At 47.9% G+C, this 14345-nt stretch overlaps 1 protein-coding gene across 1 annotated transcript in view; it reads right to left on the bottom strand.

Moving 5' to 3' along the window:
• LOC306918317 (adhesion G protein-coupled receptor E5-like) overlaps positions 1-14345 on the bottom strand; it is a gene marked incomplete at its 3' end in the record, with an annotated part of 80316 nt that overhangs the window by 46139 nt on the left and 19832 nt on the right. The window contains exons 3-4 of the mRNA XM_079531207.1: positions 8945-9100; positions 3695-3820 (exon numbers count right to left, since the gene is read on the bottom strand). Of these exons, the coding sequence (XP_079387333.1) occupies positions 3695-3820; positions 8945-9100 (282 nt within the window). The remainder of the gene's footprint in view (positions 1-3694; positions 3821-8944; positions 9101-14345) is intronic.

Raw genomic sequence — 14345 nt, forward strand, 5'->3', positions numbered from 1 at the left:
GCCAGTCAGTGTTAAAGGTAGCACACAATGAATCTGGACATGCTGGTGTGCGTAAGACTTATGACAGGCTGCTTAGGCATTTCTTTTGGCCTCGTATAAAGAGAGATGTGGCAACATTCATTAAAACGTGTCATACATGCCAGTTAACTGACAAGCCTAATCAGAAGTTGAAACCAGCTCCATTGTACCCCATTCCGGCCATAAGCCAGCCTTTTGAACATCTAATCATAGACTGTGTTGGTCCTCTACCGCCCTCAAGGTCGGGAGCAGTTTATTTGTTAACGATAATGTGCCAGGCAACTCGCTACCCTGTCGCTTATCCTCTCCGCACCATTACAACTCGGTCAGTTGTGCGTGCTCTGTCTCAGTTTATCTCTATTTTCGGCGTTCCTCAGGTCATTCAGTCTGACAAAGGTTCGAACTTCTGTTCGCATATGTTTTCTCAGGTCCTGAAACAGTTGCGTGTGCGCCACAATCAGAGCTCTGCATACCACGCTCAGAGTCAGGGGGCCTTGGAGCGTTTTCACCAAACGTTAAAAGCTATCCTGCGCGCATACTGCACTGAGATGGGTAAAGACTGGGAAGAGGGGCTGCCGTGGCTGATGCTAGCTACTAGAGAGGTAACACAAGAGAGCACAGGGTTTAGTCCAAACGAGCTGGTATTTGCTCATACAGTGAGAGGTCCATTGGCAGCACTGTCTGGAGATTGGATAGAGGCACAGCCTCCCAAAAATTTGATTGACTATGTTAATGGTTTTCGTCATCGGCTGTACACAGCTGGGGTGATGGCTAAAGAAAACTTGGCATCAGTTCAGGGTAAAATGAAACAGTTGTTTGATCTTAAAACCGAGCGCCGGGTGTTTACTCCGGGAGACCAGGTGCTAGCCCTGCTCCCCATTGTCACTTCACCTTTTCAGGCAAAATTTTCTGGTCCACACACTGTGGTAAAAAAGGTCTCAGAGCTAAACTACATTATTTCAACGCCTAAACGTAGGAAGCCAAACCAGCTTTGCCATGTGAACTTGCTTAAGCCGTACTATGCACGCACTTCTGAAACACCAGTGTTGTGTGTGCAGCCAGAGGTTGGCTTGGCTCATGCAGTTTGCATGGCAGTTCCGGTGTTGTCTCCTAGTCGGGAGGTAGAGGAAGATGGTTTGGGTACACCGGATCCAGCGTTGGTGCACGGTCGACTGAAAAATTCAGAATCACTTGCGTGTCTTGATACAATGTTGGCTCATTTGCCTGCGACCGGCCGGGAGGAACTTGCAGAGGTAATCCGAGAGTTTCCAAGCCTATTTGGTGATACACCGACTTGTACTCATTTAATTGAACACGACATTGACATTGGCGATGCAAAGCCAATAAAACAGAGATTCTACAGGGTTAATGCAGACAAGCGTCAATATTTGGAAGCCGAGGTTGACTACATGTTGACAAACGGTATTGCGGAACCGTGTGCGTCTAGTTGGTCCTCACCTTGTATATTGGTTCCTAAACCAGACCGTACTTTTCGTTTTTGTTCGGATTTCCGTAAAGTGAACAATGTCACTAAACCCGACTCTTTCCCACTTCCTAGAATGGAAGATTGCATTGATCAGGTGGGCTCCGCTAAGTTCGTGAGTAAATTTGATTTACTGAAGGGTTACTGGCAGGTGCCTTTGTCAGCGAGAGCTCGTGAGATAGCCGCCTTTATTACACCTAATGGTCTTTATTCTTACAAGGTCATGCCGTTCGGATTGCGTAATGCGCCTGCTACCTTTCAGCGCCTTATGAATCAAGTGATTTGGGACATGCCAGGGTGTGCAGTATATCTCGATGACGTGGTAATCTATTCAGACACCTGGGAAGTTCATTTGGAGCGCATTCGGGAGCTGTTCAGTCGCCTGAGGGAGGCAAGGCTCACGGTCAATCTTGCAAAGTGTGAGTTCGCTAAGGCGACTGTAACCTACCTGGGTCGGGTGGTTGGGCAGGGCCAAGTCCGTCCAGTTGAGGCTAAAGTGCAAGCTGTTGAGCAGTATCCGGTTCCAGCTACGAAGAAAGAGCTTATGCGCTTTCTGGGTCTAATAGGTTATTATCGTAGTTTTTGTAGGAACTTTTCAACTGTTGTGGCGCCTCTTACTAACTTACTGAAGTCTAAGGTACAGTTTGACTGGTCACCTACTTGCCAGGAAGCATTTGGGCAGGCTAAAGCACTCTTGTGTACCGCTCCTGTTTTGTCGGCTCCACGCTTTGACAGACCGTTTACGATCTACACGGATGCCAGTCATGTGGGTGCGGGGGCCGTACTCATGCAGGAGGACAATCTAGGAATAGATAAGCCGGTTAGCTTTTATTCCAAGAAATTCAACTCTTACCAGCTAAACTACTCAGTCATTGAAAAAGAGGGATTGGCTTTGATTTTAGCGTTACAACACTTTGACGTTTATGTAGGTGGTAGTACCCCTGTTGTCATTTATACAGACCATAACCCTTTGACTTTCCTCAACTCTCTACAGTGTCCAAACCAGAGGTTGATTCGTTGGTCACTGTTCCTGCAATCCTATGCCTTGGACATTCGTCATGTTAAAGGGACGGAGAACGTGGTGGCCGATGCGTTGTCACGGGCTCCTCATGACTGAGGTCCTAGTCCTACTCGTCTCCAGTGGTCCTCCTCGTGCCGCTGTCTTTCACCTCTTAAAAATGCTTCATTGAATTCGGTTGCTGGGGTGGAAGCCTGTGACAGGGTGATGGTGGCCTTTGGAATAGAGGTTCAGTATGGTAGATGGGATGTTTATGTAAATAGTGGTCCGGTGATCCCCTTGGGACCCCGTCTTTATGGGGGGGGGTGTGACGGCCCCCTGTATTGTACTATATATTAGGGTGTATGGTATTATAGTATTAGTATGGTAATTATATTAGGTGGTCTGGTGTAGCTTTATATATATTATAGTTATAGTACACTTGGTTAGTTTATGGTTTATTTGCTTTGCTTACTCTAATTTCTGTTCTCTTTATCTTGCAGTGGATTGGGGAGCAGAGCTGATGATCATGACAATCAGTCAAGCGGCGGCACCTGGGCCCGGGTGCCGACGCCCTGTATAAAAGCCTGTCTCCCCAGTCCCTTCCTCAGTTCTGTTCTCAGCTCTGTTGTGTTCAGTGCTCTCTTGCACTTCTCCCACTATGCACCTTCTCCAACACCTTTGTTAATACATTCAACATGCACTCATACTTTCCACTCATTCATACACACACTACTGACTACTGATCTCCACACCTCATCTGTTCATCTTGATTTTGATTTGGTTTGATCTACTTATTTTTGATTACTTAATAAATTAATATTGCTTTTGAGTACTGCGTCTCCCCTGTTTTTTGTTGTATGCTTGGCTCCCCTAGGCCAGGTGTATAACACTCACCCTTGCAGCCATCGGTGGGGGTACTGTGGTGTTAAACTCACCCTTGCAGCCATCGGTGGGGGTACTGTGGTGTTAAACTCACCCTTGCAGCCATCGGTGGGGGTACTGTGGTGTTAAACTCACCCTTGCAGCCATCGGTGGGGGTACTGTGGTGTTAAACTCACCCTTGCAGCCATCGGTGGGGGTACTGCGGTGTTAAACTCAACCTTACAGCCATCGGTGGGGGTACTGCGGTGTTAAACTCAACCTTGCAGCCATCGGTGGGGGTACTGTGGTATCCCAGAATGGGGTAAACTCACCCTTGCAGCCATCGGTGGGGGTACTGCGGTATCCCTGCTCACAGCGGGTACAGCTGTAGGTTCCGATCATGTTGGTACAGATTTCCTCTGGACCGCATATCTCCTCGTACGAACACTCATCAATGTCTGCCAGAGAGAGAGAGACACGAGAAATCATAAATTATTATTATGATGAAGAATACATCGTAAGAAGACGCCAATAGCCAATAGAATAAGGTGGAGAGTAAAGAATAAGTGTGACCATTCAAGTCTTTTCTCATTCACACACAACATGCATTCTACAATGTACAATTTACAATGTAAGCATTTATCAGACGCTCTTAATCCAGAGCGATTTACATTAGGCAATAACAAAAAGCATGGGAATACATAAAAAACATTTATCATGAAACATGCGTAAGCTAAGAACATAACAGTGGAATATCTATATAATGAAACTATACATACTATACATATAAACTATGCATATATACTATGCTATACATATGTACAATGATGTGCTATGACTACATACAATTCATTCATAGTGCTGTCTATAATCAGGCATTATAGGCATTAAACTAATCCAGAGCGATTTACGGTACAAGGATCATAAGTAAGCTAAGAATCTAACATCCGTCTAACAGTCAAATATATGTACAATGCAGTGTTGTTTTCGTCGACTAAAACTAAGACGAAAACTGTCCACTGACAAAAACTAAATGAAAACTAAGCTATGGTGACTAAAACTAAGACTAAATATACTGACAATTTTGTCAACAAATAAAAACTAGACTAAAATGTTAGGATGGGGACTAGTGGACAAGAGATCCAGTATAAGTCATTTTACACTTGGTTGAATGCTGAAAATAGCCGATCTACAAGCTCACAACGCGTCGCAGTGAGCTTGTAGATCGGCTATTTTCAGCGAAAGTAAAATCAGCCATCACGACGCCATCAAGTCCCGCCAAAATACATTTTAGTCGACTAAATCAACTGTAGATTTAGTCGACTAAAATCTTGATATTTAGTCGACTAAAACTAGACTAAACACTAAAACATTCCAGGTGACTAAAATGTGACTAAATGAAAACTATTCAAGAGACTATGACTAAAACTAAAATCTAAATTTGCTGCCAAAAACAACACGCGTACAATGAAACTAAACTATGCCTACTGCATGCCATGCTATCTAAGGTGACCTTTGACCTTCACACCAGAAAGCTTTGCTGCGATTAAAACGAATCCTGCTGCGCATTGTCAGAAAGTGCACTTCGTTTGGCAGGTGTGAAGGCTCATTCGAATCCTAATGCGTATCAAAGAACCGCATTCTACTCCGAGCAAAAACGGGGGTTTCGCTTCGCTTCCAATCGCACTTGAAGGATTCGGTGCAGGTGTGAATGCAACCCGCAGCAAATAAAGGAAATTAAGCAAACAATGTGGCGGCTGAGGAGCTGAACACAGTTGGAGACGGAGAAGGCATATTCTACGCAGCGCAAAGACGTCCCGTTACCGTGGATAGATAGACGTGGTCGAATGAGGCGGGAGAGAGAGGAGGGGGTCCAGTCCCCGACGGCACGACACATGCACGTTATGAGTATAATTGTATCACCATAGATTTCACTGTGTAGGCTAGTTTATGAATGGAACACATTGATAAAGGGTTAGGTTTCTGGTTTAAGGACTTCAGTGTTTTGTACCAAACTATTGTATGAGTACCGAACAAAGAATGTTTGCTTTCGCCATCTTGGTTGAAGAAGAGTCTGGGCAATTAATTAGTCGTATACCTCTGAGGTCAATGATTAAAGTGTTGATTGATGATTCAACCTTGATGATGAGACTTTTGAGGGGATTAGGTCCACCCATCAAGCCCATTAGTGTCAACCTCAGACCATATTGGTCTGATTTTGAATCTGAATGGCTTTGTGTTACTGCTATTGTCCTGGCTCTGTTCTAATTAAGGGCCATTTAGGAGTTTAGCATTTAAGGGTTTGTATACTAAGCTGTTCCCTGTGGGCCTATTGGATTGGTATTGTTTAAGCCGTGTGGAAATTTGGTGTTTAATTTTAAAATCCACTGCTTCTCGGCATATCTCCTTTCCCCCTCTGTCCAGGTTTGATTAGAACACATTGATAAAGGGTTAGGGTTAGGGTTAGGTTTCACTGTGTAAGCTAGTTTATGAATGGAACACATTGATAAAGGGTTAGGGTTAGGGTTAGGGTTAGGGTTAGGTTTCACTGTGTAAGCTAGTTTATGAATGGAACACATTGATAAAGGGTTAGGGTTAGGGTTAGGTTTCACTGTGTAGGCTAGTTTATGAATGGAACACATTGATAAAGGGTTAGGGTTAGGGTTAGGGTTAGGGTTAGGTTTCACTGTGTAAGCTAGTTTATGAATGGAACACATTGATAAAGGGTTAGGGTTAGGGTTAGGGTTAGGGTTAGGGTTAGGGTTCACTGTGTAGGCTAGTTTATGAATGGAACACATTGATAAAGGTCCCTGCTGCGGTTATACAGCGCAGTGTGAAGGCAAACCGCAGCAAATTAAATATGCAAGAATCCCAACTTCTGCCCATTCGCATCGAGTCTACCGAAGTATTAGGTGGGAATGTGACCTAAGTTACATAAGTTAGGCCGTTGCATATACGGCCCGTATACATATTTTCAGATGGGGGTCGGCGGCCTAGTACAGATATTTTTTGGGGTCCATGAAAATGTTTGAGAACCACTGATATAGAAACATGATGGTTTTTCAGAAAACTGTCAGGATTTAGAAGACTTTTTTTTTTAAAATGTCGACGTCATGTCTAAAATGGGTTAACACACCTGTGCAGTTGTCACGGGTGGGAGTGAGGTCATATCCTGTGTCACGGGTGGGAGTGAGGTCATATCCTGTGTCACGGGTGGGAGTGAGGTCATATCCTGTGTCACGGGTGGGAGTGAGGTCATATCCAGTGTCACGGGTGGGAGTGAGGTCATATCCTGTGTCACGGGTGGGAGTGAGGTCATATCCTGTGTCACGGGTGGGAGTGAGGTCATATCCTGTGTCACGGGTGGGAGTGAGGTCATATCCTGTGTCACGGGTGGGAGTGAGGTCATATCCTGTGTCACGGGTGGGAGTGAGGTCATATCCTGTGTCACGGGTGGGAGTGAGGTCATATCCTGTGTCACGGGTGGGAGTGAGGTCATATCCTGTGTCACGGGTGGGAGTGAGGTCATATCCTGTGTCACGGGTGCAGCTGTAGTTACCGATGGTGTTAGTACAGTTGGCATGGCGACCACAGATCAGCTGGTGTTAGATCAGATGGTGTTAGTACAGTTGGCATGGCGACCACAGATCAGCTGGTGTTAGTACAGTTGGCATGGCGACCACAGATCAGCTGGTGTTAGATCAGATGGTGTTAGTACAGTTGGCATGGCGACCACAGATCAGCTGGTGTTAGATCAGCTGGTGTTAGTACAGTTGGCATGGCGACCACAGATCAGCTGGTGTTAGATCAGATGGTGTTAGTACAGTTGGCATGGCGACCACAGATCAGATGGTGTTAGTACAGTTGGCATGGCGACCACAGATCAGATGGTGTTAGATCAGATGGTGTTAGTACAGTTGGCATGGCGACCACAGATCAGCTGGTGTTAGATCAGATGGTGTTAGTACAGTTGGCATGGCGACCACAGATCAGCTGGTGTTAGATCAGATGGTGTTAGTACAGTTGGCATGGCGACCACAGATCAGATGGTGTTAGTACAGTTGGCATGGCGACCACAGATCAGCTGGTGTTAGATCAGATGGTGTTAGTACAGTTGGCATGGCGACCACAGATCAGCTGGTGTTAGTACAGTTGGCATGGCGACCACAGATCAGCTGGTGTTAGTACAGTTGGCATGGCGACCACAGATCAGATGGTGTTAGTACAGTTGGCATGGCGACCACAGATCAGATGGTGTTAGTACAGTTGGCATGGCGACCACAGATCAGCTGGTGTTAGATCAGCTGGTGTTAGTACAGTTGGCATGGCGACCACAGATCAGATGGTGTTAGTACAGTTGGCATGGCGACCACAGATCAGCTGGTGTTAGATCAGATGGTGTTAGTACAGTTGGCATGGCGACCACAGATCAGATGGTGTTAGTACAGTTGGCATGGCGACCACAGATCAGCTGGTGTTAGATCAGATGGTGTTAGTACAGTTGGCATGGCGACCACAGATCAGCTTGTCCTCGCACTCATTAATGTCTGCTTGACCGAGAGAGAAATAATCAATTATTATGTCTAATAAGTAGGGATGTAGCTCGTTAATTGTTATTGATAACGATCACCTTATCGATCAGGCATATCGAGGCGGGTTCTTATCGAGACCACTATCCAGCATTTTATATTATTTTGTGTAAAGACAGGAGACGATACATTCTGAACAGAACCAGTATATTTTACTAAGGTCTTCAAATACAGTACATTTATAACAGACAATTGACCTTTTGACCAATAAAATAATATTAAAGAAACTGTTAAACTTAAGTGTTATGTTGTTTTAGCCTGGCTAATAAGCCAGACTAATATCACACAACACTGTCGCGGTATATCAGTCTGGGCTGGCTCCACTTGGATTTCATTTCCCGGGGAACATTTTCTCTTTGACGCAATTGGTCAGAGCTACTGTCAGTCAAAAGTCTCAAGCATTGAACGTCACTGTACCAAAGCCCGCCTATATTGCATACCGTGTCCCGATTGGTCCGACCTGTTCTCTGCTGTAGGAAAGAGGCGTGCTACTGAGCCTCGCCAGACCGTAATCCGCTGGTAGGCAACTTTTTTTTGCCAACGGCTGATTCGGTCTGGTTTATTAACCAGGCTAATGTTGTTTACCCTGGCAGCTGGTTGGCAGCTATCAATACACTTTTAGACCCACATGTTTGTGCCAGCGTGGATGATTACATTTATTCCTTGATCGACTCTTGCCATGATTGTTTAAACATGACGTCATGGGCCGCTATGCTCCATAACAGGCTTGATAAGCCCAAAGCTTATTGATAACGGGTACTTGATAAGCCCAAAACGTATTGATAACGGGTACTCAATAAGCCTAAAACGTATTGGTAACGGGTACTCGATAAGCCCAAAACGTATTGATATTGCTATTTTCAGCAAGTGTAAAATCAGCCATTACAATGCCATCAAGGCAGACCTACGACTAAAACTAAAGACTAAAACAACACTGAGGTGCAAGCCTGTACGCCAGCAGGTCAGTACAGATGGGCGTCTCTCCACACTCGCCTTCGCAGCGCCCCGTCCAGGCGGTGAAGTCGACTTCGTGCGCCACGTTCTTGAACCCGTCGTGGCATCGACAGGTGAAGCTCCCGTCCGTGTTGAGGCACTGTGCGTGTTCTCCACAGATGCTGACAATGTCACCGTCCTCACACTCGTTCACATCTAGAACAGAGAAACAATGTCACCGTCCTCACACTCGTTCACATCTAGAACAGAGAAACAATGTCACCGTCCGCACACTCGTTCACATCTGTGCACATTGATTGATTGATTGATTGATTGATTGAAATATTTATTAAAAGTTTGCAGAATTACAGTACATTTCAAGCACAAACTCAATACAAAGACTGTTAACTGTGAGTGGACGACCCAGCATTACACTTGTTTACAAGAGGGTCCACCATGTTCAATTAATCAAAACATTTAGAGACGTACAAATAGACACTTCTATATACCGGTAGTCAAAGAACAGAACAGGAATTCATCATAAAGGAGGTAAAAAGGGAAAAGAAACATATACAGTGAGGGGAAAAGAAGGTGGGCGGTGGGGGGGGTTCATATTGCAGCCGTCCGTAGGTGCCCTTTGAGAGACGTTTTGAAGGAGTCAAGGGATTCGCATGTCTTAATGACTGTTGGTAGGGCGTTCCACATTTTGGTGGCATAGGAGCGAAAATAATTTAGTCCCTTGTTGACACAGAGAAACATCTGTGCACATTGACACAGAGAAACATCTGTGCACATTGACACAGAGAAACATCTGTGCACATTGACACAGAGAAACATCTGTGCACATTGACACAGAGAAACATCTGTGCACATCGACACAGAGAAACATCTGTGCACATTGACACAGAGAAACATCTGTGCACATCGACACAGAGAAACATCTGTGCACATCGACACAGAGAAACATCTGTGCACATTGACACAGAGAAACAGAGAAACAAAAGACAAGAATAATTATATATAATGATATCAGAGTGGCAGATTACCTAGACGCAATTTGCAACTCTATATATTTTTATAATGGGATGAATCTAGAGTTGCAATACCCTCCATTGACTCCCTACTCATCACCAATACCCTCCATTGACTCCCCACTCATCCAATTTGCGTTTGCGATCTGCTTGTATTAAACAACGTTAAACTCAACCAACATTGCAGCTCTAGGCCAAGCTTTAATTATCCTCTTTCAATATGCCGAGCTTTTGTTTCATTAAAATCCACCCTAGACATGTTGTTATGAGATACTTTCTGTCAAGACATCCTCTGCAGATGATTCTTTCACCTGTGTGTTGCAGTTTGGAAGCACCTCCTGCATTATGTGCAGATTCAAAACAGGTGGTACACAGGGCTGTTCAATAACAGGTGGTACACAGGGCTGTTCAGTAACAGGTGGTACACAGGGCTGTTCAGTAACAGGTGGTACACAGGGCTGTTCAGTAACAGGTGGTACACAGGGCTGTTCAGTAACAGGTGGTACACAGGGCTGTTCAATAACAGGTGGTACACAGGGCTGTTCAGTAACAGGTGGTACACAGGGCTGTTCAGTAACAGGTGGTACACAGGGCTGTTCAGTAACAGGTGGTACACAGGGCTGTTCAGTAACAGGTGGTACGCAGGGCCGTTCAGTAACAGGTGGTACGCAGGGCCGTTCAGTAACAGGTGGTACGCAGGGCCGTTCAGTAACAGGTGGTACGCAGGGCCGTTCAGTAACAGGTGGTACACAGGGCTGTTCAGTAACAGGTGGTACGCAGGGCCGTTCAGTAACAGGTGGTATGCAGGGCTGTTCAGTAACAGGTGGTACGCAGGGCCGTTCAGTAACAGGTGGTACGCAGGGCTTTTCAGTGACTAACAGGTGGTACGCAGGGCCGTTCAGTAACAGGTGGTACGCAGGGCCGTTCAGTAACAGGTGGTACGCAGGGCCATTCAGTGACTAACAGGTGGTACACAGGGCTGTTCAGTAACAGGTGGTACACAGGGCTGTTCAGTAACAGGTGGTACGCAGGGCCGTTCAGTGACTAACAGGTGGTACGCAGGGCCGTTCAGTGACTAACAGGTGGTACACAGGGCCGTTCAGTAACAGGTGGTACGCAGGGCCGTTCAGTGACTAACAGGTGGTACACAGGGCCGTTCAGTAACAGGTGGTACGCAGGGCCGTTCAGTGACTAACAGGTGGTACACAGGGCTGTTCAGTAACAGGTGGTACACAGGGCTGTTCAGTAACAGGTGGTACACAGGGCTGTTCAGTAACAGGTGGTACACAGGGCTGTTCAGTAACAGGTGGTACACAGGGCTGTTCAATAACAGGTGGTACACAGGGCTGTTCAGTAACAGGTGGTACACAGGGCTGTTCAGTAACAGGTGGTACACAGGGCTGTTCAGTAACAGGTGGTACACAGGGCTGTTCAGTAACAGGTGGTACGCAGGGCCGTTCAGTAACAGGTGGTACGCAGGGCCGTTCAGTAACAGGTGGTACGCAGGGCCGTTCAGTAACAGGTGGTACGCAGGGCCGTTCAGTAACAGGTGGTACACAGGGCTGTTCAGTAACAGGTGGTACGCAGGGCCGTTCAGTAACAGGTGGTATGCAGGGCTGTTCAGTAACAGGTGGTACGCAGGGCCGTTCAGTAACAGGTGGTACGCAGGGCTTTTCAGTGACTAACAGGTGGTACGCAGGGCCGTTCAGTAACAGGTGGTACGCAGGGCCGTTCAGTAACAGGTGGTACGCAGGGCCATTCAGTGACTAACAGGTGGTACACAGGGCTGTTCAGTAACAGGTGGTACACAGGGCTGTTCAGTAACAGGTGGTACGCAGGGCCGTTCAGTAACAGGTGGTACACAGGGCTGTTCAGTAACAGGTGGTACGCAGGGCCGTTCAGTGACTAACAGGTGGTACGCAGGGCCGTTCAGTAACAGGTGGTACGCAGGGCCGTTCAGTAACAGGTGGTACGCAGGGCCATTCAGTGACTAACAGGTGGTACACAGGGCTGTTCAGTAACAGGTGGTACACAGGGCTGTTCAGTAACAGGTGGTACGCAGGGCCGTTCAGTAACAGGTGGTACACAGGGCTGTTCAGTAACAGGTGGTACGCAGGGCCGTTCAGTGACTAACAGGTGGTACGCAGGGCCGTTCAGTGACTAACAGGTGGTACACAGGGCCGTTCAGTAACAGGTGGTACGCAGGGCCGTTCAGTGACTAACAGGTGGTACACAGGGCCGTTCAGTAACAGGTGGTACGCAGGGCCGTTCAGTGACTAACAGGTGGTACACAGGGCTGTTCAGTAACAGGTGGTACACAGGGCTGTTCAGTAACAGGTGGTACACAGGGCTGTTCAGTAACAGGTGGTACACAGGGCTGTTCAGTAACAGGTGGTACACAGGGCTGTTCAATAACAGGTGGTACACAGGGCTGTTCAGTAACAGGTGGTACACAGGGCTGTTCAGTAACAGGTGGTACACAGGGCTGTTCAGTAACAGGTGGTACACAGGGCTGTTCAGTAACAGGTGGTACGCAGGGCCGTTCAGTAACAGGTGGTACGCAGGGCCGTTCAGTAACAGGTGGTACGCAGGGCCGTTCAGTAACAGGTGGTACGCAGGGCCGTTCAGTAACAGGTGGTACACAGGGCTGTTCAGTAACAGGTGGTACGCAGGGCCGTTCAGTAACAGGTGGTATGCAGGGCTGTTCAGTAACAGGTGGTACGCAGGGCCGTTCAGTAACAGGTGGTACGCAGGGCTTTTCAGTGACTAACAGGTGGTACGCAGGGCCGTTCAGTAACAGGTGGTACGCAGGGCCGTTCAGTAACAGGTGGTACGCAGGGCCATTCAGTGACTAACAGGTGGTACACAGGGCTGTTCAGTAACAGGTGGTACACAGGGCTGTTCAGTAACAGGTGGTACGCAGGGCCGTTCAGTAACAGGTGGTACACAGGGCTGTTCAGTAACAGGTGGTACGCAGGGCCGTTCAGTGACTAACAGGTGGTACGCAGGGCCGTTCAGTGACTAACAGGTGGTACACAGGGCCGTTCAGTAACAGGTGGTACGCAGGGCCGTTCAGTGACTAACAGGTGGTACACAGGGCCGTTCAGTAACAGGTGGTACGCAGGGCCGTTCAGTGACTAACAGGTGGTACACAGGGCCGTTCAGTAACAGGTGGTACGCAGGGCCGTTCAGTGACTAACAGGTGGTACACAGGGCCGTTCAGTAACAGGTGGTACGCAGGGCCGTTCAGTAACAGGTGGTACGCAGGGCCGTTCAGTAACAGGTGGTACGCAGGGCCGTTCAGTAACAGGTGGTACGCAGGGCCGTTCAGTAACAGGTGGTACGCAGGGCCGTTCAGTAACAGGTGGTACGCAGGGCTGTTCAGTAACAGGTGGTACGCAGGGCCATTCAGTGACTAACAGGTGGTACACAGGGCTGTTCAGTAACAGGTGGTACGCAGGGCCGTTCAGTAACAGGTGGTACGCAGGGCTTTTCAGTGACTAACAGGTGGTACGCAGGGCCGTTCAGTAACAGGTGGTACGCAGGGCCGTTCAATAACAGGTGGTACACAGGGCTGTTCAGTAACAGGTGGTACGCAGGGCCGTTCAGTGACTAACAGGTGGTACGCAGGGCCGTTCAGTAACAGGTGGTACGCAGGGCCGTTCAGTGACTAACAGGTGGTACACAGGGCTGTTCAGTAACAGGTGGTACGCAGGGCTGTTCAGTAACAGGTGGTACACAGGGCTGTTCAGTAACAGGTGGTACGCAGGGCCGTTCAGTAACAGGTGGTACGCAGGGCCGTTCAGTGACTAACAGGTGGTACACAGGGCCGTTCAGTAACAGGTGGTACACAGGGCCGTTCAGTGACTAACAGGTGGTACACAGGGCCGTTCAGTAACAGGTGGTACACAGGGCTGTTCAGTAACAGGTGGTACACAGGGCCGTTCAGTAACAGGTGGTACACAGGGCCGTTCAGTAACAGGTGGTACACAGGGCCGTTCAGTAACAGGTGGTACACAGGGCCGTTCAGTAACAGGTGGTACACAGGGCCGTTCAGTAACAGGTGGTACACAGGGCCGTTCAGTAACAGGTGGTACACAGGGCCGTTCAGTAACAGGTGGTACGCAGGGCCGTTCAGTAACAGGTGGTACGCAGGGCCGTTCAGTAACAGGTGGTACACAGGGCTGTTCAGTAACAGGTGGTACGCAGGGCCGTTCAGTAACAGGTGGTACGCAGGGCCGTTCAGTAACAGGTGGTACACAGGGCTGTTCAGTAACAGGTGGTACGCAGGGCCGTTCAGTAACAGGTGGTACGCAGGGCCGTTCAGTGACTAACAGGTGGTACGCAGGGCCGTTCAGTGACTAACAGGTGGTACGCAGGGCCGTTCAGTAACAGGTGGTACACAGGGCTGTTCAGTAACAGGTGGTACG

Source organism: Electrona antarctica (assembly GCF_951216825.1).
Source record: "Electrona antarctica genome assembly, contig: scaffold_512, whole genome shotgun sequence".
NCBI lineage: Eukaryota > Metazoa > Chordata > Actinopteri > Myctophiformes > Myctophidae > Electrona > Electrona antarctica.